The sequence below is a fragment of the Dermacentor variabilis genome, chromosome 9 (genome assembly GCF_050947875.1).
Source record: "Dermacentor variabilis isolate Ectoservices chromosome 9, ASM5094787v1, whole genome shotgun sequence".
Classification (NCBI taxonomy): domain Eukaryota; kingdom Metazoa; phylum Arthropoda; class Arachnida; order Ixodida; family Ixodidae; genus Dermacentor; species Dermacentor variabilis.
In genome coordinates, this window is record NC_134576.1 from 110,423,404 (window position 1) to 110,450,340 (window position 26,937).

General features: G+C 46.9%; 1 protein-coding gene and 2 non-coding genes across 3 annotated transcripts in view; 2 read left to right on the forward strand and 1 right to left on the reverse strand.

Moving 5' to 3' along the window:
* Positions 1-9,339: 9,339 nt before the first annotated feature.
* The window catches only part of LOC142557292 (uncharacterized), a 37,492-nt gene continuing 19,894 nt past the window's right edge, over positions 9,340-26,937 (forward strand). The window contains exons 1-5 of the mRNA XM_075669016.1: positions 9,340-9,568; positions 23,139-23,354; positions 24,232-24,380; positions 24,556-24,661; positions 26,368-26,525. Of these exons, the coding sequence (XP_075525131.1) occupies positions 9,511-9,568; positions 23,139-23,354; positions 24,232-24,380; positions 24,556-24,661; positions 26,368-26,525 (687 nt within the window). The 5' untranslated portion in view covers positions 9,340-9,510. The remainder of the gene's footprint in view (positions 9,569-23,138; positions 23,355-24,231; positions 24,381-24,555; positions 24,662-26,367; positions 26,526-26,937) is intronic.
* On the reverse strand, positions 10,469-10,544 carry TRNAT-CGU (transfer RNA threonine (anticodon CGU)). The gene has a single exon. It is a non-coding gene; the product is annotated as a tRNA-Thr (tRNA).
* On the forward strand, positions 18,067-18,253 carry LOC142558633 (U2 spliceosomal RNA). The gene has a single exon (XR_012823060.1). It is a non-coding gene; the product is annotated as a U2 spliceosomal RNA (small nuclear RNA).

Sequence of the window (26,937 nt, forward strand, 5' to 3'; positions counted from 1 at the left end):
ACGCGGTTGTACGGGACTGGCAGCCATGCAACGTTACGCAACTTCCCAAATAACAATACGAGTCAGTTTTGGCACTCAACTTGGTAGAGCAATAAACGAAGGATCCAAAAGGAGTGTGATTGTTCCGCAAATATATATTTCTCTGTATTTCTCAGCTAATTAAAAAAAAACGCTACTAGAAACCTTTATTTTACACTTTCGCTGGTTTACTTGTTCTTGACCGTGTTCTTCCTGCGCTTCCTTCCTGCGCGAGTCCATTTGATGTGGTTCCTTGTTTGTCAAGCAAATGAGAGGTCTATCTCACAGGCGTATAGCTGTGAAATACACCTTATTTCTTTTCTCTTTTGCGGGTTTACGCGCTTTTATAGCGAACGGCGGGCGTTATTCACATTTACACTAGTAAAGGTACCCTCCTCCTCCCCCCATCCGCACAGAAACGTTACTTTGGGTTGGGGCCCCAGCGAAAAAAAAAATCCTGGGTACGTGCTTGGTTCCAGTTACTTTTGTGCTTCAATGCATAGAAGAGCGTCTTTGTTAAAGTGGAACAACAGTGCATTTTTACGACGAGTTTGATAGCGCATATTTCCAAACTGGCGTCATTCTGGAAATTCATTCCAAGTGGATACGCCTTACAAACTCGCCGGCACAGCAATTTGAAAAATTACAATATGTGCCGCAAATTAATTCAGAAAAGGCCGTTTTTAGAGCGGAGCTCTTAGGCGCCCGCTCCTGCGGTGAGCGTCGGCATAACCGATCGAGCGAGCACAACAGGGAAGGATGAAAGAGCGAGCGCGCATCTAGATACGAAGGACCCGAGCCGCGATCGGCGGAGACCAATGAGAGCGGTCCCTTCAGTGACGTGCGCGGGAAGCCGGTGGTGTCATGCGGACCCGCCCGACCGCTCGTTGCGTACTCGTATCTGGCCTCAGCCGGACCGCTCGTTTCGTACTATCGTCTGCTCGCGTCAGCTCTCGCTCGCGCTTGTTTGGTTTGCTTGGTTTGTGTCTCATTCGCGCTTGTTTTGATTGTCGCGATTTGAGATAGTTTTTGTTAATTAGTTGAACAGGTGTTTCGGGTTCTCGTGCAGGTAATGTCCGCCGCTGTGAATAATTCTTCTCATGGAGTAGAATTGTGCTATCTGGGGCTATTTAGAAAAAAATTCCGAAAAATGTGAAAAATGATTGCCCTGTATACTACGGTGTTGACATAATGGCGTTTTCAGTTTGAAGAGCTCAAAAGACCGGCAACGTTGCTCAGCGCGGCAACAGCACGAAACGACTACAGTATTTCACCAGCTTGCACGATTTCAATGCGTGTTTTCGTGCGCGTCGCGTTGTGCGGCGTGGACTGCGTGGGACCTAGTGTCCTGCGAACAAAGAATGAGGTCGCGGACGCCATATATTGCTAGGCGTGGCTCAACGTATTTCTGCAGACAATCGGATTGGACGAACGCTCCTGTTTATGGCATGCTAGCGTATCTTAGAGTGGGTGCGGACGCCGGGTCTGCCTGTTGCTTTAGAAATTCTGGCGGACAGCCGCACCGCTGCTCCATTTAGTCGTCGATGCCCGGAAGCGATCAAATCGAAAAGTACGTGCCATTTGTTTTGTTGTGGACTATCGGCTGTTTTTTTTTTCTTAGCTCGTATGAAGTTGAGGTCTCAAAACATGGGTCGTGCCCGTGAAGGGGATTGGCCACGCCGAAGGTAATGAAAATTACACACAAGGACAAATGAAAGAAGCAATCGGACGGTCCACGTATCGATCGGTTGTTTTGTAACTGCACAGCAGAACTCTCGCTCTAAATAGTTCCTACTTGTCAGTTTTTTTTCTTTGTGTCAACTGAAGGTCCAAACACTTTAAACCACGTAGAAAAAAATATTGGCGAACGCCAGTGTGCCCTAAATAATTTACCGCAATACTTGTTTCTACGAATCAGTTTCGCTACCCAAGAGGTGCGTGCGTTAGGACATCTTGATACGAAGACCAGTCAAATGACAACTCTTGAATTGTAAAAAAAAATTTCGTGCTGTTGACAAAATTGGTAGTAGCGCAAAGAAAATACACGGTAAGTGGCAGAACTGCAGGCGCATAGCCATAAGGTGGGAAGGGTGGGTGGGGAGCACGCCTGGCATGCAAGACCGCAGAATTTAATTGCTCAAAGAACTTCGGTTAAAAAAAATCTCAAAACACGACAATCGAAACAAGTGCGAACGAGACCAAACCAAGTAAACCAAAAAAGAGAGGGACAGCTGACGCGAACAGGCGATAGTACGAAACGAGCGGTCCGGCTGAGCCCAGATACGAGTACGTACCGAGCGGTTGGGCGGGGCCGCATGACATCAATATCCAGCGCGCACGTCGCTGAAGGGGCCGCTCTCATTGGTCTCTGCCGTTCGCGGCTCGCGTCTTTCGTCTCCCTCTCCGCGTTCGCTCTTTCATCTTACGCTATTGTGCTTGTTCGCTCGGTTCGGTTACGCCGAGGCCGACGCACGCCGCAGGAAGGGCCGCACTCTAAAAAGAAAGGTCGGATTGTTTTTCAAAATACTTTCGTGGAAATCTCAAAATTTTTTCTCCAGTGTTATTTGGATACAAGTGCTTCCAACATAGTCTCTCGGCACAACTAAGTGGTCGTCATTGTTTCACGATGTTCATGACATCAATCACTGCATAATTTTAACTACCGAACATTGGCGCCTGTATATCGGGCGATGGAGCTAGTGCTTCATGGCACAAACATTTTGTCTCATTTCCTTACTTTCTTTTAAATGCGAAGCATTTCTTGGCGAACGTTTGCCGCTTTGACAGTATCTGTCTAACCGTATGCGTCGTGGTGCTCTCATGGTCGTTTCGTCAACTTGGTATGTACCAAAATTGGTGTAGTATGACAAGAGTGTATGACGAACATAAGTGATCGGCCATGGCAGGAATATCACGACATCTGTGTCATGTGGGTCATAAAACAGCCGCCTACGTCTTGGTGCTCTCATGGTCGCTACGTTAACTTGGTAGGTACCAAAACTGGCATAGTATGAAAAGAGTGTATGAGGAACATAAATGATAGGTCATGACACACATCTCGTGTAGGCCATGAATCAGCCGCTTACGTCTTGGTGTGTACCAAAATTGGCATAGTATAACAAGAGTGTATGACGACCATAAATGATAGGTCATGACACGAATGTCATCACATACGTGTCATGTAGGTCGTGAAACAGCCGCCTACATCTTGGTGCTCTCATGGCCGTCTCATTAAATTTGGTAGGGTCCCCGCACACTACTTCGCATAACATCGATTCCCACAGGGCGTGGGATATGCCGGCTTTTTTGTTTGCTCGTTAGTTTACTCTCAACTTTTTGATTGACATAGCTTTGAACTCGGTAATTGAAGCATGAAGCCTGAATTTCTCGAGCGCCCCCACAAACAAATTACTTCCTAATTTAGTGGCACCGGTTAAAGATGTGTGCAAGCGATGCAGGCAAGAGGGATTCAGGACTGGGTTCTGGGCACATCAACGTCCGCCATGTTATCGAATTCGCTATCTTCTTATTTCTGATGGGCTCAAAACATTGGTTCCACCCATTCAAGACGCGCGCAAGCGAAGCAGGGCGCAGGGGTTCCGGTATGGATTCTGGACGCCTAATTTTTCTTCAACTGCGAGGATTCTTATTTCGAGGAACCCGCATGGGTTTCCTTTGTAGCAATCGCTACGATTGGGTAGATGTCTCATTTTCCCTTTATTAATTACTTCTCTCTACCTTGCGGGTTTCCGCAGAACTGTTACGTCAAGTTAGAAAAACTTTTTTGGAGAATACAGATTTCTAGGCAACCTGACGTGCTATATAAAGTTTAAAAACTCCTGGTAACTATTTAATTTAAAATTGCTAATGGATTTGGATGTTACGCTAGCACTCGTAACTTAAATTTAGCTCGCCATAACAAACCAATTTTTGGCATTTGCATAGGAGAGACATTGATCTGCTTAATGAGCCAACACTAAGGAGATGTGAGCAGTCCTGAGAACACAATAATGACACAACCAAAAAATATGCTCTTCTGATAGGCATGTCTTGTTAATAATGAGTTGCCATAAAATAGAGCCATATCCAAAGTCGCAGTGCGATTTTATTTTTAGTGGTTCATTGCATAGCCAACTATCCAAAAAATTAAATGTGCAAAATATAATTGAAAAATTTTTATTAGAAAAAGTGGTTGTGCTTGTTGGCGTGTGAAAGAACTGTGAAAAAAAAAGGAGTGTTGAGAAAATTAACAGAATCGAAACACCTGCAGCGCTCCCGAAAAACATTCAGAAGAGCAAAAATTCACCAAAGTCGTAGCTTGTCTCCTCCTGATTCTTGTTTTTGTTTTGTTTTATTTTGCCCATGTCTATTTTAGCCCATGGGTTCGCTCATATATATTTTTCTAGTTTTTTTTTTTTGAAGTATCAATACTGTATCAGGAGGCCTTCACATTGAGCAGCCGGTGAATCGCAGCACAATTTTTTACTGTTTAAAGGTCATGTTCTATTTTAACCGGTTTCAAAATTCCAAGTGTGCCTTTCTTGATAAAGCTGGAATGACAGGGCATCAGATACAGCAACCTTGAGAACCGGAAGGTTCACATAGGTGTCTGTGTTTGCCCTTTGCCAACTCAGTGACTGACGGGTATTGTTTCTTGACAAACTTCTGCTTCCCCGGGTCACCTTCGCCCTCCAATATTCGCCATACTGTATTATTCGTATAAATAAAGAAATACAGTGTATAAATACAATAAAGGGAAGTAATTTGACATTTATTTACCGCAGAAAAAGCCAGAATAGTGTAAAAAAAGTTTTAAACATGTAAACAAGCTGTAAACGCTTTTAATGCGATTAGAATTATTAGAGTGCCTCAACCACTTTTCGGGGTCTGTCCGTCCGTCCGTCCGTCCTGTTCTGTTTTGTGTTTGTACTGCTCTGTCCGTCCGTCTAATTGTCTGTCCTGTGTTTGTACGGTTATGTCTGTACTGTTCAGTGTTTGCATTTTTCTGTCTGCGTCTTTCTATCTCTTTATTGCTTTTTTAACATAATGTTAATGTCAAGAAGAAAAGGCTACACAATTCGAGCATTTCTATGTTGCACATCAAACCTGTAGCTTCCGTTTCATAGACGTTAGGTAGACTTACAAGTTTCGCCATATCTGTTGAAAGAGACAGTGCAAAAACATAAGTTTTGCTGCAAAATATTCTCAAATGAATCGCACACCTAGCAAAGTAAAATGCATAAACATCGATCTTTTCCTTTAAATATTGCATTTCCAACTTGGCGTCATGCCTTAAGTCGGTTCTTATTACCGACGGGTACGTTACAAACTAGGAAAACATTTTTTTTTGCTTAAATGCACCAGTTATACGTTCCATATATGCGTGGCAGCACTTATGGACGTAGAGAAAGTAACCGTCTCCTTATATTTTAGTTTGCTTGTAGAAAAAAACCGTTTTTTCTTGCTTAAACACAGAGATGAATGCGTAGCACTGCGTGGTGGGTCTCAATGTTTGTGCCGCCATCTTGGATTTTCCTGTCAACTCCTAGTATTGGAAACGCACTTCACGGACGCTTTTAGACGTCTGGTGAATACACCCTCCGACTGTCTGGAAACTGTGTACTAAAATGCGGCCAATTTTCACGAAACCCGATGGCAATAATATGATTAAGCCACTTCCGTACGGTTCATCAGGTGTCGGGATTTATATCCTGCATGATTATTTTACGTAATCGCCTCCAATGTGCGTTAGAATATACAAGGAGTCACACATGGATATAGGTGTCTTTTCGCGACACCGTTACTTGTCAACGCGTATAGTGTCCAAAGCCGAGCGCATTGAGTTCGTCCGCGCTGCCAAAGTTGTCACACTCAACGAGATAAAAATACAGGTGTTGTTGGCGCAAAATACCGATTTCTTTGCTTCAGACAGGTAACACGCAATCTTATCAGCGCCCAATACAAGTGCGCGTCGAGAAGGGTTATCGTGAAAGCCGAAGCGGGCATCCCGTCGAACCTATTTGGGCCCGCAGTGAATGTCTACATAGACAATAACCTTCGAACGAGAGTTCTTTATTGTGTGGGACTGTTGGTCACACGGGGAGAGATGGCATGTAGGCCACGCGGAATGGCAAATCGGCTGGCCACGTGCTGAGACACTTGGCTGGTAGGAACAGTTCGGGCAAGCTCTTGCGAATATGACGCAGTTTTCTTTTAATCCTCAAACGTCACTAAAGTAGAGTGAGAACATTGGGGGATGGGGGAGAAGGGGGAATAAGCGAATTAAGTTCTTTGGACAATGAGTACGGGAATCATCCGTTTAGAACAGCTGTTTCTTTCTAAATGTGACTTCTCGTCAGTTCGAGAAGCCACGTGGTGTGCTGTATACTAGACAGAAGTGGCACGTTGGGCGTGTTGGTACATCGTGATGGCTGCATAAGGTTCAGCGCATAAGAATCAGGAAAAAAAAAAAAGGAAAGAACGCAGACGACACACGCGTTTGGCGCTAACTTTGAACAACAAGTGTTTAATTAGGACAACGTCGAATTCCGCCGTGATGTCGAATTCGCCATATTGCCAACTCTTACTACGCCTGCAGGGCCTCTATACATACGGCCCATCTGATTGGCTCTGAACGCCAACATGGCGGAATTTGACCATGTCGATGAACAGCCACTCGGCTGACGGAAATCGGTGCACAGTCTTCTTCGACACCGTGTACTACGCGCGCGAGGTATTACATTTGGGTTCTAACTAGTGAATGAATGCGGATACGAAGAACTTTACTGAAAGGATCCCGAGAAGCGCCGCCCCTTAGGGCCGCTCCCACGTGGAGACAATTAGGCCTAACCTAACCGCCGCGTCGCAGGCTCGGACAGCCCAAAGCTGACGATGGTATTCCGCGCTCCTGATGGCCGAGTTCCACTTATGTTCAGTGATGCTGTTATCCTCTCGTAACGAGTGCCAGAGCACGTGATCTAAATTGCATGTCCCCCCCGCAGCTAGGACACTGTGAGCTAAAAACGTCCGGGAATAAACAGTGCATGATGGCCAGGCTAGGATAAGTAGAGCTTGTCTGAAGAATCCTAAGGGTTATAGCTTGATGTCTTGTGAGCTTTTATGTGATGAAGGAAAGAAATGTCTAAATAAACGAATTACAAATCGTCTTTGCTTCCATATGTGTCTCTGTTAAATGCCTCCGACGACGACAACGCTGATTTTAGCAGCGACGGCTATAACAGCGATACTACCGTTCTTGTCTATTAGTGTCTATTAGTGTGTGTGTGTGTGTGTGTGTGTGTGTGTGTGTGTGTGTGTGTGTGTGTGTGTGTGTGTGTGTGTGTGTGTGTGTGTGTGTGTGTGTGTGTGTGTGTGTGTGTGTGTGTGTGTGTGTGTGTGTGTGTGCGCGCGCGCGTGCGTGCGTGCGTGCGTGCGTGCGTGCGTGCGTGTGCGCGCGCGCCAGTATATAGTTTCTTGCGAGAAAAAATCGGTTCGTCGCGAAGCATGGTTCAGGACAACATTCATTTGGGCTAGATGGTGCATGCTTGAATTAGGAAGGAACTGCGCCAACTAAGACGATTACGAGAGGGAGAACGACGCAGGACAAGCGCCACCTGTGTCGTTCTGCCTCTCGTGATCTTCTTAGTTAGCGCTGTTCTTTCCTAATGCGTCGCGAACGGGACTTTTCTTTTTCTGTGTGTTGTGAATCCGGGATCGCATCATGGCGTCAGAATGTGGGAGGGCCCAATCATACAACGCGAAGTACATGCAGTGCCGTGGAGACAATGGGAACGGATCGAAGATACAAGTACTTGTTTACCTCGTACAAGTTAAAAAAATAGAGCGAAAGTAAGCAGAATGCGCGCGCTATTTTTTTTCTCACTCAACATACATTTCGGCTGTAATACTGGTTCATCAGCGCGAGAAGTATAGTAACGAAAAACAAAAATAAAGCTGGGCGCGTAACGTTAGCACTTTATGTCGCTAGTTAAAATAAAATTGCCAAAGTGTACATAATTTTATTCCAAGGCACTGCAGGCCCTACTGAAATTCAAGTTGGTAGGATGATCTCTTGGGCATTTTTTCTAGGGAGTCCGTAAACACAGAGTAATTAAATACCAATTTATTGCGCTCTCATTCGTGTTGAGTTCTTTTGACAGAAAGGACAGAATTACCGGCTCAAACATGGAAGCAAGTCGTTCATTGGTTGTACCTATTACGAGCCGGGAAAAAAACAATGATTTCGCCATCGCTAACGGAACGCGCAGCGCATCGAATTCGCATCCCATGTCAAACATGGTAACGCCGTCGCCGAAGTTGTCAGGAACCGAAATGAAGCCGCATTCAATTTGCAGGGAGATACAGCTTATTCACAGCGCATTGTCAGGACAATTTTTCTTCCCCTTGCCATCACAGGACAGAAACTAGCGCCGAGATGTCGTGTACGAGGATGCACAAATGGTTAGGAGGGCCCACAGGGACAGCAGCGACTGAAGAACACAGGACGGAGAATAGCAAATTGGGCACGATGGCATGGATTCACGTTTGAAAGTAACTCGAAGACCTACAATAGACGAAAGAAAGCGTTTTTTTCCCCGTCTGTCTGTGTCTTTCCTTCGTCCCGCCTTTGGGGCTTTCGCACTATCCTACAAACACGAACGCAGAACGAGTCGTTCTTCAGCCGTCTTTGTTCCTTCGCGCTTTCCTGACCATGAATCCGCACCAATTTCCCCAGTTCGCTATATTGTGGAACAGACGTATCACGGTGACTCGATCGAGGGTTTCAGGCAGGAATACGACAGTACGAATTGCAGAGCAAATGGGCGTGTCGGATATTCTGTAGTTGCTGAGATTATATGATGAAAGAGGTGGTGCAGAGCGCATCATGTCGTCTGTAGTGAAGTTTTACGCCGGTGGCCTCTCGAGTCGCAGAACGGGTGCACAAAATTAAGGGGTGCGCAGTCGAGGACTGCAGAGTGTGCTGAAACTAGGAAACTTGCAGGCATAAGGGGATGGGGTCTGCTGGCACAAGACAGCTAGGGATAACCGGATGTCTCTGGGAGAGGTGTTCGTCCTACAGGGGACACGAAATGGGCGGCTGCTGCTGCTGCTGCTGATTACTTCTTCAGTATACGCTAAGTGATAAAACTAGGTCGCAAGGGGAAAAAAATACCTTACGGAACCGAGATAACGTATGATGCGGGTGGTGGGCCATTCCAGACGCGATCCTCTCAAGAACAATGCCTACCGCTTATCTCACCAGCGGGGCTTGCGGGCTTCGATCTCGTTTCTAGTGTGATAAAGTCCAAAGGTGCTGTACTCGTTGCTCATTTCGCCGCTCGGTCGCCGACGGGTGGTGGGCGTTTTTTCGGCGGATACACTCGCTCGCGGCACAGCAGCCCGATCGACGATAGGGCTACCGATCGTCCGCCTCGCTCACCCTCGCGTTGTTCAGCCCGAAAAAGGAGGACGCAGCAGCCAAGACCACGTACGATGGCGTCCGCCGCGACCGCGTGTGTTGTCCTAGTGGTGCTGCTTCACCTTGCAGCATGTGAGTATATAGAGCTTATTCACTGCCAAGTACGGTGTTTATGGGCACTTTCTTTTCTTGTTTCGGTGCTCATGCGGTGGCCGTTACTGCCTTCTTGCTTTTGTTTCTCATGGAGAGGCCTCTTCATCAGCGCGGGAAACTGTGAGCATTGCCAGCGGGTGAGCTCGACACACCTGCGTGCACGACGATGCGCAGGCATTTCTTGTCGCTTCTAACTAACTAACTAACTAACTAACTAACTAACTAACTAACTAACTAACTAACTAACTAACTAACTAACTAACTAACTAACTAACTAACTAACTAACTAACTAACTAACTAACTAACTAACTAACTAACTAACTAAGTAACTAAAGAAAACTGCATAACTTACTAACTAACTAACTAACTAACTAAAGAAAAACTGCACAATCATCTAGGCAGATCGACTCAGTTCATCATGAGTTGGATTACCGTAATCACTCGCACAATAATTTATCGCTTTTCCATTCGTGCGCTCACTTTTCCGATCACAAATCCGATTACGCAAGCAGCCGCTCATATCTCGTCCATTCATCCGTTGTTGCCACTGTCAATTGTCCCGATGCGGCAACGTGTTCGGCCGAGACGTTGGCGTCCTTCGAGGCTGTATCAGGCCTGCGGCCCCACTTAACTATGTGGCTTCGCACGTAAACCTATATGGCTCAACTCAGCCATATATACCTACATAGGCCTTAAGCCGGTCATCATGCCATCATTTACATTCCTGGATATATATATATATATATATATATATATATATATATATATATATATATATATATATATATATATATATATATATATATGTAACTTGTACTTACTAATTTTGTTAAAGAAATCATAAATTGACGGAAATAACAGTGGATGAAAAAGCAACTGGCCGCAGGTGGGACACGAACCCACGTCTTCGCATTACGCGTGCGATGGTGCTCTTACCAATTGAGCTACCGCGGCGCCGTTTTCCAATCCGCTTTCTTGGGTACTGATGCACTACTACTAGAACCTGACGAACTAACCCTGGGTGTGTTAGACAGCGCCACCACTCGCAAACCTTGGCGGCGGATGTGGAACATCCTTTCTGCCGCAGACGTCGCGAGTACGTGATCTATTTGGGCGCATGACAGCGACTGGTACCTGAAAGCATCAGTGTTGCTGGATTTGGGACCCTCGCAAGGTAATGAACGAGAAGAAAGGTAACCGAGGGCCCCGATGTTTACAGGGAAGCTATCTATGGCGAGGGCCGCGTCCGCGCGTGTACCAACAATTTTTCATAAGTGGGCCGATCCCGAAGATAGCGAAATACCGGGCCGTTCCGTACTCACCCAGTACTCACCTACGGGGCAGAAACCTGGAGGCTTACGAAAAGGGTTCTACTCATATTGAGGACGGCGCAACGAGCTATGGAAAGAAGAGTGATAGGTGTAACGTTAAGGGATAAGAAAAGAGCAGATTGGGGTGAGGGAACAAACGCGCGTTAATGACATCTTAGTTGAAATCAAGAAAAAGAAATGGGCATGGGCAGGACATGTAATGAGGAGGGAAGATAACCGATGATCATTAAGGGTTACGGACTGGATCCCAAGGGAAGGGAAGCGTAGCAGGGGGCGGCAGAAAGTTAGGTGGGCGGATGAGATTAAGAAGTTTGCAGGCATGGCATGGCCACAATTCGTACATGACCGGGGTTGCTGGAGAAGTATGGGAGAGGCCTTTGCCCTGCAGTGGGCGTAACCAGGCTGATGATGATGATGATGATGATGATGATGATGATGATGATGTAGCTTCGCTGGTCATCCTTCTTCACAGAGTGGAAGGGCACTAAGTTTTTATAACCATGAGAAGCCAACAAACAAAGACAACAAAGACAGCATAGGGGAAATTACTTGTACTCACTAATTGAGTTAAAGAAATGATAAATTAGTGGATTAATCATAAATATATGTACGAGAGAAGAAGGGCAACCGAGGGGCCCGATTTTGTTAGTCATGACCACACAAAGCCTACAGGCAGGGAAGATGAAGAAAGCGTCAGGGAAGCTAGCTGTAGTAGTTGAAATTGAAATGTAGAAAATAATGCAGGGGGGGGGGGCGAAGGAAAACTGAAAGTGGATCGAAAAGATAACTTGTCGCCTGTGGGAGACGAACCCACAACCTCCGCATTACGCGTACATTGCACTGCCAATTGCGCTACGGCTACGGCTATCAATCCGTCCACTATTCACGTTTACTAGGTCAAGCCCTAGGAGCGTTAGCCAGCGGCACTGACATATTTTGCTCTCACCGGCGACAAGTTATCTTTTCGTCCACTTTCATCTTTCCGTTTCATTATTTTCTACTCTTCAGTTTCAACTACTACAGCTAGTTTCCCAGATTCTTTTCTTGGCTTCATTGCCTGTTGGGCCTTGCGTGGTTATACGTATATTATCTTAAATATAAGTAAATAAATAAACAAAATGGCGCTCTGGCCGTAGTCGACCACGTGATGGCAAAACGCGGGATTGAGAAGCGCACATAAATGGGCCACGAGAGGTTTTTGTTCCCTCATGTCACTGGGTGCGCGTTGGGAGGGCCCCAATTGCGGCAGAGTAGAATTGGGCACAGCGGCGATGGCAACAAAGGCTCGATAACCCGCCCATTGTTTCCGTGTCGCCCTTTTTTTCTTTCCTAACCCCCATTTCGCTATTGTCTGTTGAACCGATTAATCAGCCGCCCAGGCGACAGCGAATGTACGGAAAGGGGTTCTCTCATAACCACGGCACAGAAATCTCCCCCTTCCACTTTCTTTCTCTTTTTATCCCCCTTAACCCTTCCCCCTTGCAGAGTAGCCAACCGGAACTACCTCTGCTTAACCTCTCTGCCTCTCTCTCTCTCTCTGTGAGTCTCAGTAGCATAGGGGTACTCGAATAATTGGCAAAATATTTCGAATCGAACACAACAAAAAAAGTGCTTTCGAATATTGAGTAGTTACGCAATATTTATCGATTTGTATAAAAAAAGAAGAAAAAAAGAGAAAAGGAATACAAAACGAAAATGAACCTCGAGTTCACTGTGCACATATGGGGAGGTCCACCGCATTATGTTCACAGTGCAAAAACTTGCATCTCGTTCTGTCGTGTCTCTCTGGGACCTCCGTCCTGCAGCGTATACATGATGACGATGATGAAACGTTTTGCTTACGCTCAAGTAATGCTAAAATCGCGTGTCATAGTTCATCAGCATGTCAATTGCTTAGTGAGTGAGCGAATTATATAGCGCAGCGCATTCGCCCTTATACTTCGATAAAAGAAATCCTACTGTCTGGATGTCGCTGAGTTCTCACTCTAAACCGTTGATAAACCGTTGCTGTAGACTAAAGTATGAAGCGAACAATAAGACAAGCTGTCACCGCCTACTTCCTTTTCGATCAACACACGGGCGGTAGACTTCTCGGTGTTCTGTCTACTGCGCGGATGTAGAAGAAAAAAGAAACAATGACCGAAGAAAAGGGGGGGGGGCGCTAACTTTTGAATGGAACGGAGAGCCACTGCTACCGTTTAGCACGCAAACGCCTCATCAGGAACAAGTGGAATGGTTATGAACAGCCGCTTACATGCGGAGCGGATGGAGGCAGTAAACAGAAAGCAACAGATTAAACTGACACGTAAAAGCCGTCACACCTGTCACCTTGTCCTGGGGACCCTGGCACATCACAGGGTCCTGAAGACCCTGTGTAGTGCCCCGAGTGCTCTGCCACCGTTCCTACTGCGCATGCTCGTCGTCTGCTGTGGCCTGTGTCCAGGGGCAAAGGTCGCAGGAGGGAAAGTGCTTACTAGGCGCCGGGACGCGTGCGGACCGGCCTGGAGATTACGAGCAGTTAGTTGTTCGGGGGAGGGGTAGAGAAAAGCAGAAGGCAGGGAGATTAACCAGAATAACGTCCGGTCGGCTACCCTACAGTGGGGCAATGGGAAAGGGGAAAACAAAGCTGAGAGGGAGAGAGGGTTGGTTCGGGGACAATCAGCTACGCAAGGCACGTCTGCACTTTTGGAACTATTAAGCAGGCCCGCACGAGTTTATGCAATGACTTCAGTATGCCGTGCGGTAGAGACCTGTGCGCAAGAGAATAATTTTAATTATTGTAGAACAAAAAGGGTGAACAACGAGGGGGTGTGCCATCAAATGTTCCCGGGAACCGGCGGCCCGCAGGCATGTGTAGCAGATGGGACCAATATTTCGAAGCGAAGGATGAAACTGAAGTCGATGACTGGCTTGCAACGAGCTTTTCTCTTTCGTCATTTTATAAATGAGAGCTTGCGCGTTTGAGACCCACACACAGCTCGTAGATGGGACGAGGTAATTTTTTTTTCACGGCCCCCGGCATGCAGCTAGAGACAATAGATTTGCAGTCATCATAAAATAATAATATACTGTACAATATGAGACTGTGCATTTGAAAGACATCAGATTGCCACAGCCACGAATTTGGATAGGCTAACGTCGGCAGCTCACGTTTACGTATTTCTCTGTAAGAATGCGGAACATTTTAGGATTGCACTTCTCAAATGCTTTATTGCGATAGCAACTATATGGAAACTCCAAGCGAATTTTCACCATCGCCGTTGCCGTGAGGTTCCGCATGGATATTTCGGTATGCTATAGTAGATTTGCTCTGACCGGATTATAGTCGTCACTAAACTATTTATCAGAATTCTGTGACATTTGCAGCGTACAAGGAACAGTCATGAAACATTTCACTCACAATGCTTTCATCTCATATGTTTTGAGACAATTAAAATTTTTAAAACAATAGTAGTGGTCACAATTTGAAAGTGATGTAATTTCAGTGGAGCCGGAGCCTGTTCTCTACGCTCAGCGCAGTGGTGCCAGCGCGATGCCGTCCTACATGGCGGGTTAGAAAAAAATATTACAGGCAGTTTTGCTTCGTCAACCACGGAATATCGTGTGAAAGCACATTTTGTTGGACCGAATTGGACATTTCCTTGCATTAAGTTGGGCACTGCTAGGTCGTTGTTGGACTGGTTGCTATTTAAATCATTCACAGTCGCGATGTCGTTGTTAAACCGTCGTTTTGTTGCACACATGATACGCATAGTCCTGCACACTGGGTTGCATGGGTTGCATAATGCATACATGCAGGGTTGCTCGATGGACACAGGAGAAGGAGTATTGCAGACTTGCACAGATTGTTTCGTGGTTTTACGTCGTACGGGCCAGTGTTGTAGAGTACCCTTCACATTTGCATGAAGGACATGCGATGGGGAAAACATGCGTTCCTCTATGCAGTTGAGCCGTGGGAGGTGGGCAGGCTTGGGCGGATTTTTATACCCGTTGCTTACAGAGCACAAAGGCACTTTAGTTTGGGCGAGCGAAAACTTCCACGTTCTACACACCTTAAGCGAAAAGAATTATTCAACGTCTGGATATGCCGAAGCAAAGGTCGCCTACACGGTGGCAGTGACACAGTCCAAGTTCTTCTTGTGCAACAGTCAGTCACCCACAGATCATCATCATCATCATCATCATGGATACGCCCACTGCAGGGCAAAGGCCCCTCCCATACTTCTCCCATACTTCTCCAACTACCCCGGTCATGTGCTAATTGTGGCCATGTTGTCCCTGCAAACTTCTTAATCTCATCCGCCCACCTAACTTTCTGTCGCCCCTTGCTACGCTTGCCTTCCTTTGGAATCCAGTCCGTAACCCTTAGTGACTATCTGTTATCTTCCCTCCTCATTACATGTCCTGCCCATGCCCATTTATTTTTCTTGATTTCAACTAAGATGTCATTAACTCGCGTTTGTTCCCTCACCCAATCTGCTCTTTTCTTATCCCCTAACGTTACACCCATCATTCTTCTTTCCATAGCTCGTTGCGTCGTCCTCAATTTCAGTACAACCCTTTTCGTAAGAGAGAGTAAAACATCTTCATTAATAATATTTGAATGGCGAGAGCAGTGTGGTAGGAACCCTCAGTCCAGAGTCCCTAAGATGGTTCCGGCGATGTTTCGAGCCCGTTGTATCACAGCTCGGAGGACCTCGGGAGGTCCGTCGCGGAGGGCATCGCCCCACAGCTCTTTGTTGCGTAGGGGGTAAAGGAGAGTTGACAAGGGAGGAAAGAGGTTTGCAGTGCACTCAGTCGTGACGTGGAAGATTGTGGGCGAGCTGCAACAGCCAGGGCAACGATCTGCATAACAGTGTGGGTAGAATTTATTGAGAGAGACAAGATTTGGAAAAGTTGCGGTTTGTAACTGGCGTAATGCCACTGCTTCCTCCCGCGAGAAGGACGGCGGTGGTGCGGCGTGAGTGCGACGAATGCGTGTATAATGACGGAGTATGTCTTTGTAACGGAGCAAGGGATCCCCCCGCTCTGAACTAGTCGCCTCACCACGCCGAGTCGCCCGGAGGGAAATTTCTCGGGCAACCGCATGTGCGCGTTCGTTACCCGGCAGCGAGGTAGGATCAGGGGTCCAGAGTAAGTGGATGCGGGGAGGTGTGGTTGGTGTATTTTGCGGGATCTGTTTGAGAATTTGGTGCGCCGCTCTCGGGATGCCATGTCCTGATAGGAACGCCCGGCATGCCTGTTGCGAGTCCGTCAATATATACACTTCCTCGGGAACACGGATGGCGTATCGAATTGCAGGAGCAACACCGAGAAGTTCTCCGTAAGCGGCATTTGTACCGCGCATTGCAGCAGAGTCTCTCAGGGATTCGGTGCCATCCAAAACTACCGAGGTATAGCCCTCTTGAGTGCGTGATGTGTCCGTGTATAAAGTGTGTGTTTGCGGGATGTTTGCAAGCATGCGGCCAATGTATCGTACACGGGCTTTGCGCCACCCTTTGTCATGCTCGGGGTGCATATTACGTGGCAATGGATGAATACTTAGTGCTTGGCGTATCGGTGACGACAAGATCGTTGGAGGGGTTTCAGACTTGCCTCCAGGTTTCTGCCCTGTACATGAGTACTTCTAAGACACAGCTGTTATACACTTTTCTCTTGAGGGATAATGGCAACTTGATGTTCATGATCTGAACACACAGAACTAGCAGAGCCAAACTGGTTGTAGAATTCCCTCCCGAAGATGGCTGTCGCAGTCGTTGCCAAAGACAGACGTTACTTGGCCTTGCGACGCTGGTACGCAGCGCTGCTCGTCCGTTTCGGCAGTGCTCCGAAATCGTATGCCAGCGATCTAACACTTCGGAAAGGAAAGTTTCATAGACTTGGGCACTACATATCAAATCAACAGGTGTGAGCAATTCGCAACAGGAACATGACTAGACACGTGAAAGCAGAGAGTTATGAAAATCCACTAATAGGAATGATCACTGCCCAAAAAAGTCTATATTGCACACAAAGGTTTGAAGGACAGTCCAGGAATAGCGTCCACGGGCACAAACAGAATTTACAACGACGGTCAACAAAGAAAACCGCCGCGAACACATGAAGTGTCATGAAGTATACAGGTCTTACTAATTACGCAGCATGGGCGATTACACAACAGTGTTCCTAATTATCATGAACTCTTCCTACCCGAGAACAAGTTAGCAGCCAACAAACGAACGAAACAACGATTCACGGTGTAAATGGAGCCGACCTAACATGCATTCCAATGTAGGGATTTTCGTTTTTTTCATTTGAATGACAACAGCGGCAAAAGTTTTCTGTGTAAGTTTTGTTAAAACAAGCCGTCTAAACTGCAAATATATCTAGATTCTTCAAAGCCATGAGCATACATTTCTAAACAAGCACCGATTGTATTTTCAAGTATTTGAAGATGGGCTAGCAAAATCTTGTTTATGTATATATGCTTACCTGTATAGGTAAGCATATACTCATCTTCTCGGAGTTTTCACATGCTTCTGAACGGCTTCTCGCATATTTAAAGTGACGCATTCCTTGCCTCATTCCAGGCACTTTGCAGTATTTCTGTATTTCCTGTCTTGCTACACTCCGGACCTCTGTAATAAAGAGAGATGTATGACCAACGGTGGAATTGAACCCCTGCTTTCGAGCACGGCAGGCTAATGCTCTGACCACTAGGACATCTTCGCTTCTTCTTTTTTTCTCTTTCTTTTGCCTTGCATGACATATCAGAACAACAAGCAGAAAGAAAGAAACGGCAAAAAAAAAAGAAAACAACCTGAGCCGTTCCACACTGTGAAGATGAATGACCAGTGAAGCTGTCTAGCACATGACACAAAGTTGACACCCAGTTTTGAACAAAATAACGAACTCATTTACCGTGATTTCTGTATACATTCGCGTGGACGACGAGACCGCCGCCCCTAGGAGCCGGAGGAAACTAGACACCCGCCTAATAAAAGTTTCAATCAATCAATCAATCAATCAATCAATCAATCAATCAATCAATCAATCAATCAATCAATCAATCAATCAATCAATCAACGGGACCGCCACCACGTGAGATCGGAAGGAATGGAATGGACGCAAGCGCCTGGAACGCCGACAAAGAGAGGACGGTGCGAATATTGGCATGGCCGACGCGGATCAAATTGTAGTATCTGTTCTCGTCAGCTTAATGTACGATACGGGCTTTATTTTGACCCAAGATATGAAACATTTTTTTGCAAGTTGGCGGAATGCTTGAAGCCTGCGCACCTCCTGCGCGGGTCGGCCCGGTATTGTACGATCTCCGGGATCGGCCCGCGGTTTTTGCACACGCAAAACAAAAATCCACGGAACCCTAGCCACAGGCAGGTTCGCTGTAAAAATAAGGGTGACAACCGCTCCGATGCGGAAACGAATTATTTATGTATTTCTTTCACATCAATAATCGCATCAAACATCAATCCAGTCAGGAGGTTCAGACTGTGCCCGCAGTATATCTCTCGTACGCACGCGGCACTCACGATAAAATTTTCGCGCGCAGGACGTACGTTGACATCTGCATGGCTCACCTGCATACGTATCTTCCATATACAGTGGAGTCTTAGGAGCATGAGAAGGTGAAGACACATGCAGCGCATACTTTCAACTAGTTTACCTGAACGAAAGGACGGGGGGAGGGGGGGGTGGCTCCTTCCATCATTATCTCGCGTTATCTCGCATTATCTCGCAAATGCGACATTTTCGTGCGCACAGCACACATGCTGCATCCAAAAATTCATCGACGATTACGATGAATACGCTGTGTCTTACCAGTACTCACGTACGGGGCAGAAACCTGGAGGCTTACGAAAAGGGTTCTACTTAAATTGAGGACGACGCAACGAGCTATGGAAAGAAGAATGATAGGTGTAACGTTAAGGGATAAGAAAAGAGCAGATTGGGTGAGGGAACAAACGCGGGTTAATGATATCTTAGTTGAAATCAAGAAAAAGAAATGGACATGGGCAGGACACGTGAGGAGGAGGGAAGATAACCGATGGTCATTAAGAGTTAAGGAATGGATTCCAAGGGAAGGAAAGCGTAGCAGAGGGCGGCAGAAAGTTAGGTGGGCGGATGAGATTAAGAAGTTTGCAGGGACAACGTGGCCACAATTAGCACGTGACCGGGGTAGGTGGAGATGTATGGGAGAGGCCTTTGCCCTGCAGTGGGCATAACCAGGCTGCTGCTGCTGCTGCTGCTGCTGATGATGATGATGATTACGATACTCCCTAACGTGAAATTTGAGCGCAGCTGTGTACGTGTTTTAATTTCGCGACATATTGTGAAAATGTACCTTTTACACCAGCAAATGTGGCAGATAATGAAGACACGAACAATTGAACTACGGGGCGTGATGGAACCCGGGTTACCTCTCGCTTTTGAGACGAGCGTTACTCCGATGGCGCCGTCAGCCGCGCGCTAATATCTAACGCCTCGTGGCGTATACCGTATACTGTGTGCACGGCCGAACGGATAACGCTGGTGATTACGGCGTTCTGTAGCTGCTTAGTTATCTAATAAATTGCGCAGCGACGGTGGTGAAAGAAAGTGCGCGCGAAGATAACCGCGGCTATCGCCCGTAACATTCTATAGTTGCAGGCTGTACGGCAATAAACGCCGAGGCGGCCGGGGCGGTGAGGAGAAGGGAAGTTTGACATGTTACACTTTTGTGTAGGCCTTATCAGTGGTTGCACTTGTCGCACTAAGAGGCCAGGAGGCACAGCTTGCTTTCCATAGCGCGCTGTTCCACTCGCCTCCTCTCCGTATCTCCTTTTCGCTGTTGCGCGCCCATTGAAATGCGCGGAAAACGGAGAAATCGTTTTCCTCGACGTACTATGCAGCTGATGTGATGATGATCGTCACCTTTAAAGGTGACTACAGTCCACCGACTATTGGGAGGAAATTTTTTACAGGGAAACTGTTTATGGCTAGGTTCTGGCGGATCTCGTCTCCGTGTACGCAGACCAACAATTTTTCATACGTGGGCCGATCCCGAAGCTAGTGCAATGCCGGGCCGACCCGCGGCGGAGGTGCAGTTCGCCATTAAGGGGCCCACGTACACAGCTTCGCTGGTCATCTTTCTTCACAGACTGGAAGGGCACTGAGTTTTTTTTTGTTTTGTTTAAGGATATCAGTTTTTAAGAGGAACGAAATAGCGATTGATAGAGATAGAAAGGTTTGGCGTCGCGACCGCGCGCGTGCGGTGCGGCTTGCGGTCGCACAAAAAATTGCACGTATCCAGCACTTGTGCACAAATTACCATTTACACTGTGTGCACAGTGTATACCTTACACATTGTAAACCGAAATTTGTGCACAAGTGTTTGATACGTGCAATCTTCCGCGCGACCGCACGCGTGCGGTGCGGCTTGCGGCGATGGGCGGCTCGAGCGTAAATCGGCCCTTAGGGGCACAGTCTAGGTGGGGCCGATGACTCGTAGCTTTGTGTGCGCTCAGTTCGCGTTTAGGCGACGAACAGCACGAAAGTCACTGCGCTCGCTGCTGCTGCCGCGATTCCTCACCCCAGCGTTCTGACAGCGAGTGTCCGCGGCCACACCTGACGCAGCTGTATACGCGCAGTGCAAAGTCGAAATGAGTTTTCTCTTTCTTTTTTAAGATCGCAGTCAAATAATTTTTCTTCGTTTATTTAACTCAAAGTTAGCAGTTATGTATATTACTGCGAATGCCACCGCGATCACGAAGTTCAGCCAATAGTGTTGGTGGGATTGCAGCTGTTTTCGATGACGTTGCGTGACGGCGTTGCCGGAGCGAGAGCAAGAGCTTTCTTTTTTTTTTTTTGACACGAGAATGTAAATTCCCTGCTGCACGCAATGCAGTAATATTTGGCCTCACATGTTCGCAGCAGCCTCTAGGACAGATCTGCAACGTTTTCTCCCTATGTTAAAGAAAACATTGTTTCGGGGCCTTTTTAGGATAAAAAAGGATAATGATATGTCTCGTTACGTACTTTTTGTTTGCGCACTGCAATTCTAAAAAAAAAGACATTCTGAAGAATAATTTAGTCAAGAAGATTATACCTGGTTTGAGCAACTTTGGCGGTTGAGTATTATGACATATGACTTGCTTATACGATATAAGTAAATATATAACACGCATAGATCATTAAATATGTCGGAACGTCACGACGACGGTGAAAATTGACTTAGAATCTCCATATCATTGTTATCGCAATAAAATGTCAGAAATTGCAAAATAATAACAACAACACTGACGCAACGACCTTATACCACTGGGTAACTCGGAGATGAAGAGAAAATAGATATCACAATTGTATAAAGTACACCTGTTGAGACGTAGCTCAAGGGACTAAATTTGTTATATTAAACACCGCTCGAAAATTAAATATACCACTAATTCGTGTGTAGAACCTTCGCAACTAGGGCGTTGACATTTTTGGCGATATTGCATAAACTGTAAACTCGTACATGAAATCTGTCCGCTTCAAACGCTCTGCAAGTGCGATGCCTTGCTTTTGGCACGTTATGACGGGTTCCTAAAGTTTGCGCTTCGCCGTTTCTTTAAACGTACCTATTTATTTATTTTTTTCGCCCATTTGTGTAGAAACTGTGAGAGCCCAAATCTCTCTCAAACGCAGCAGATTTAATCGTTTAGATTGCCTCATGGGTCGCGGGTGCTGGCTGTACCGGCTGCGGTTGCCTCGCGCGGTTGGCTGGTCCCGGACACAATGCAAACGGGTAGATAAAATGGAAGCCGAGGCTGGCCGGGACATCATGTGACATACACGTAAGCGCGGAGTCGAGCCCCGACACAAACAGGCCGCCGTCGTCATTCTAGTTTCGTCACATTCATTCCTTCGTCGTCTTTCCTTTGTCGCCGGGTCGTCGCCTTCACTCGGTCGCCGTCACTGTGCCGTCGTCGTCAATTCTCCGTCGTCACGACGTCACAAGTATACAGGCAGAGAGATTTAATATGCGTGAGCCAATTAGCCTTAATTCCTGAAGAAACGAGGGAACTGTACTAATTAAGTCGTCGTTGCCAGTCAGAGCATGGCTATAAACACCGACAAAGTCGACGCTTGAATGTGTTGCGCACAGGGTCAGGATTATTGCATCATTTGTTGCAACCGCATCGCGGCGTTTAGCTCTTTCGTACTCCCTGAACGCTGGCGTCAGAACTGAGTAGTAAAAGGTATTCTTGTGAAGGAGTGATGTACACGTAAAGAATTTTCAGTTAAATAACGGAAAAGGCAATCAACAGAATGTTTCACGCAAACTACAGAAAAGGAAGCAAACAGAAAACGTAAAAAATAAACAGAATAAAGCTATGAGAATAAAATTGCCATGCTTGCTCTTTCTTGTTTCTTTTTCTTTTTTCGCCCAACTTTGTAAGAAAGAAACATGTTTAGTTTTTTTTTTCCAGATTATTATACGCAAGTAACAACCACTTGTCGGGCCTGTAGCCGAAGGCTAGTTGGTAGTTAGTGTAGGTTTATGGTTTATGTGTAGGTTTTTGGTTACGAAATACAGGTACACTAAAGCATTGAGTACTTGATCTCAAACTGACGAAACGAGGATGAGATGAGATCGAGACAAAATCAAGTTGAGGTCGCTTGCTAAACACTGCGTTGAGATTTTCCGAGAGCGCCTCGTGAGTGACCTCGCAAAATGGTGATTGAAGGTTGAGACGAGGTCAAGCCTTACGAGGTATTTTGAACACGTCTGTAAGACGTCACCAGTGGCGTTGGTGCTTACCATGTGCACCTTCCGGTGTTCCGGATACCGGTGCACGACTGATTACGCTAGTACACTGCCCTAAAACTCTCTAAAGACTGTAGCACACATTCAAGGCCTGGTATCTAGTCTGGAAGCCCAGCCTGACGCCACATTTATGATTCATTTTGCAGCATTGGAACCTTGTGTAAAAGGTTTCCCAGTATAAAAAATTCTTGCGCGTTCAAGCTCCGCATATTAGCATGGCCACGCTAATGGCACTCATGTTCCGCATGTTATGTTCGCAAATTTGCAATTTATTAAGTTGAAAATTGGAAAACAGCGAAATTTGTATTGTCGCTGTTGCGTTGGTATGGTATGGCCTTTAGCCACATCTCCCAAGACAATGTTATATAGTGCAATTAATTAATTAATTAAATAATTAATTAATTAGCCACCCTTGTCGCTTTCCCTTTCTAGGCCAACAGCAGGGTGCCATTCCGTACCTGCCTTCGGACTTCAGAATGAACGTGATGTTCAAGTCCTGGTTCGATGACAAGCTCTACTCCTTCACGGTGGCCTACACCCGCCAGGGCCAGGGCCTGGGCAACCGCCTGTACGTGTCCCGGATGTCGCAGGGCGTCAGCTACATCAAGCTATACGACTTCGACAACGACGTCCTCTACGTGGCCGACGGTGAGTCACTACAGCGCTCGCTAACGATTATACGCTGCTGCGGCGTGTGTGTGTGTGTGCACGGAGGGGCGGCCGCAACGGATAAATTCGATAGAAAACACACACGCGCACACATAAAAGGATTGATGGTTCTTTTTTTTTGTGTGTGTGTCCTGAAGTTAGGCGCACCAGATTATGAAGCGGTACTGCGTTTCTTGAAAGCAGCTGGACGCGAAACGCTCCTCGGCGGTTTACACGCCCTGTTTGGCTACGTGGCTGTGACGTTCGGCTGCTGATTACGAGGTCCTAGGTTCGACTCCAAGCCGCATTCTGAGCAAGCGGGGTACAAAAACGATCGTCTACCGTGCTTTGGGAGCACCGTCGAAGAACCCTACGTGGTCTAAGCTAACTTATCTCCGATTGTGATGCCTCCCGTAGCCCCTGTTTTGCTTTGCGGCGTTTAACTCGGTAAGTCGATCAACCAACCGACCGTACGAAAGAACCCAACAAACCGGTCGGTCGGTCGGTCGGTCGGTCGGTCGGTCGGTCGGACATACATACATACATACATACATACATACATACATACATACGTACGTACGTACGTACATACGTACATACATACATACATACATACATACATACATACATACATACATACATACATACATACCCACATACATACATACCCACATACATACATACATACATACATACATACATACATACATACATACATACATACATACATACATACATACATACATACATACATACATACATACATATGCACTTATTGACTCTCGCGCGTGTGCACTGTTCGAATGGACGTTAGGTTGTATTTTCCTGTTCCACTGTTATTGTTGCGTGTAGTTAAGGACGCTGCCGTGGCGCGCAGGCGCGACGAGGCAGTGCCAGGTGACCAAGGGCATTCCGGACTCCGAGAAGGACGACCCCTACTTCCCGGTGGCATTCCGTGCAGCCGCCAAAGGAGGCAAGGTCTTCGACCAGCCCGCCTCGCTGATACGCTTCGCGGGAGGTGACCAGGTACGACCACCTGCTTATCGGTCCGCCGATGTTCTCCTTATAACGTGTCTATTTGCTGCAATGCACGATGTTAAGGACATAAGATGTCGTGTCCGGAACAGAGACGTTTTTTTTTTTTCACAATGTGATTCGGAGCCAGCGCCCGAAACCTTTTTTATTTTTACACTGCCCGCAGAAACGGACGCAAGGAACACCCATCGATGCGGACGAGTTCATGACGAACGTCACTGTCAAAATCCAAGGGACGAGCTACCTATGCACCACCACTGTCGTCTGGAGCAGTACGTGCAGAAGTGACTTTATTCTTAATCACGGAAAGCAACCATGCTATTCACAGGGGTCCGGCAACACTGTTTGAGTGCGCGGTAAAAATCAGCATGCCCAGTCGCTAGACATGTGCAACGCTGCCATGAACGCCCGAGACAGATATCAACTATAGTGAACTAGAATAATATCAACGCGAGAGCATTAAGGATCCCGTGTCGCAGGAAATCCGGCGTCGGCATCAGCGTCGGACGTCGTTTCGGCAAAAAACGATTTTCGAGCACTTATTCCCAGGCCCTCCATGTGACGCAGGGAAGTTACTGAACTAATTGAATTTCTCAAGCTAAAGTACGTGGAAAAATCGTAAACTATGACTTACACACAATCTACAGACATAATAGCTCTCGGATTGCAATTTCGCTATACGAGAAAATATAATTCTCTTACGCGATAACTCAAAGAAATCCCTTTTCCAGCGTTTCTAACGTTCAAAGACGAGCCGCGAGGTCCGCCATTTGCGCGCGCCTGCTCGCGGGTGTCTTGGGGGCCACGGAGCGTCGCGCCCGCGGTTCCTTGCAACGCTTCCAGATGGCGCTCGCCTCCGTCGCATCGCCGCCCACGCAAGAGGCCGCGTTTCTACCACAAAGCCCGCCTTCGTGCATAGCGTTCGCGGCCAGCGTTTCCCGCTAAACATTATGTTTACATACGCTCCAGTTGCCGGGAAGCGTGAGAAGCAGTCAGGGATCTTTGAATGATATCGCGTTCCACCCTTAAAGGCGAAGCTTAAGCGTCTTCGACATTTTTAGTCCTGTACGCGGAGCAGAGGCCCTACAGGTTCACTCGAAATACTGCTCTAGCCATTTCCTGCAACTTCTGAAACCTTCACAATTTCTTGTGCTTGTTGCGACGCAACAGTAAAGATGGGGACGTATTCTGGGATGGTCGCTTTCCGCGATGTCACTTTCAGTACGCGCTTATTTGTAGGTTGGGCAAAACAGTATGACTTAATTGGCTGATTGAGCACTACCTCACGCGAAGGTGATAGTATCGCCGAAAGTGATCGTCCGAGAATACGTCCTTTGATGGATGTTGGTCGGATACTTTTACTTTTTCAGTATTAGAGCCTAAAATAATAGAAAAAAGAAAACGAAATAGACGGAACGCGAGTTTAAAGGAAGACACGGTGAACAGGAAAGGGAGAGAGAAAGTGTGTCTGTGCATGTGTGTGTGTATGTGCGTGTGTGTGTGAGAGTGTGTGTGTGTGTGTGTGTGTGTGTGTGTGTGTGTGTGTGTGTGTGTGTGTGTGTGTGTGTGTGTGTGTGTGTGTGTGCGTGCGTGCGTGCGTGCGTGCGAGCGTGCTCCTATTGTCTTTTGACATTCGCGCCGACTCGCTAGGTTGTCTGCTTCTGTTGCGCTGCTACTTTAGGTCACGGAAGGAGTAGTAGCGAATTCCAAAACGTCGCAATGTCCCTGCTCCCATGGGGCCAATTTCTGTGTCACGACATCATGGAACGTAGACACCTCCAGGGAGATGAAACCAAAACCGCTTCGCAGAAAAGCTACCCTGTTAAATTAGTTGGGGCGCTGTGATGCCTGCCAGTATTTTTTTTTCCGGGGCTTCGATGTCTAGGACCTTCACGTAAGTGTAAAAAAACGAGAGCAACGAGGTAGTCTGAAAATGTCCTCCTTTACGCGTGCTCCTTCCTCTTGCGCAACCATGCAGAGAACGGTGCCGTCACTCCGAAGTGCGACAACAAGGTTGCCAACAAAGGCTTTTGCCCTCCCGTGCCATTGGATGCACTTGTGACGTGTGCCGAGGACAAAGCCATTCGCTACACCTTCGCCGACTACGAGGAGAACCTTGACTACACCATCTTCGAGGTACGTGTCAACCGTTGGATTCAGGGTTGCCTTCCACGCTGACTCAACACTCACGGCGTTTCGGTGGTCTGCAGGTTCCGGATGCAAAGTTTGCGTTTTTGGTTTCCCGCACAGTTGCGCTACCGCAGTACGAAAAAGACTGTAAAATCGCCAGTGTGCCACACTCCAATATATATAGAATTGACTTTATTGATAGGAAAGACAGAGAGGTCGACCTGAGCTAGTGCGCTCTAGTCTGCTACTCTGCACTGGGGAAGAGCGAAGGGGAGTGAAAGTACTGGGATGGATGATGATGATAAGAGAAGTGGTGAGTGGTTATGTACATGAGACAGTTGTCTCGCTAGAGCCGCTCGACGAGCGTGGTGTCCTGCAGAAACTTCAACAATACTTTTGTGGCACGCATTCAAATTGC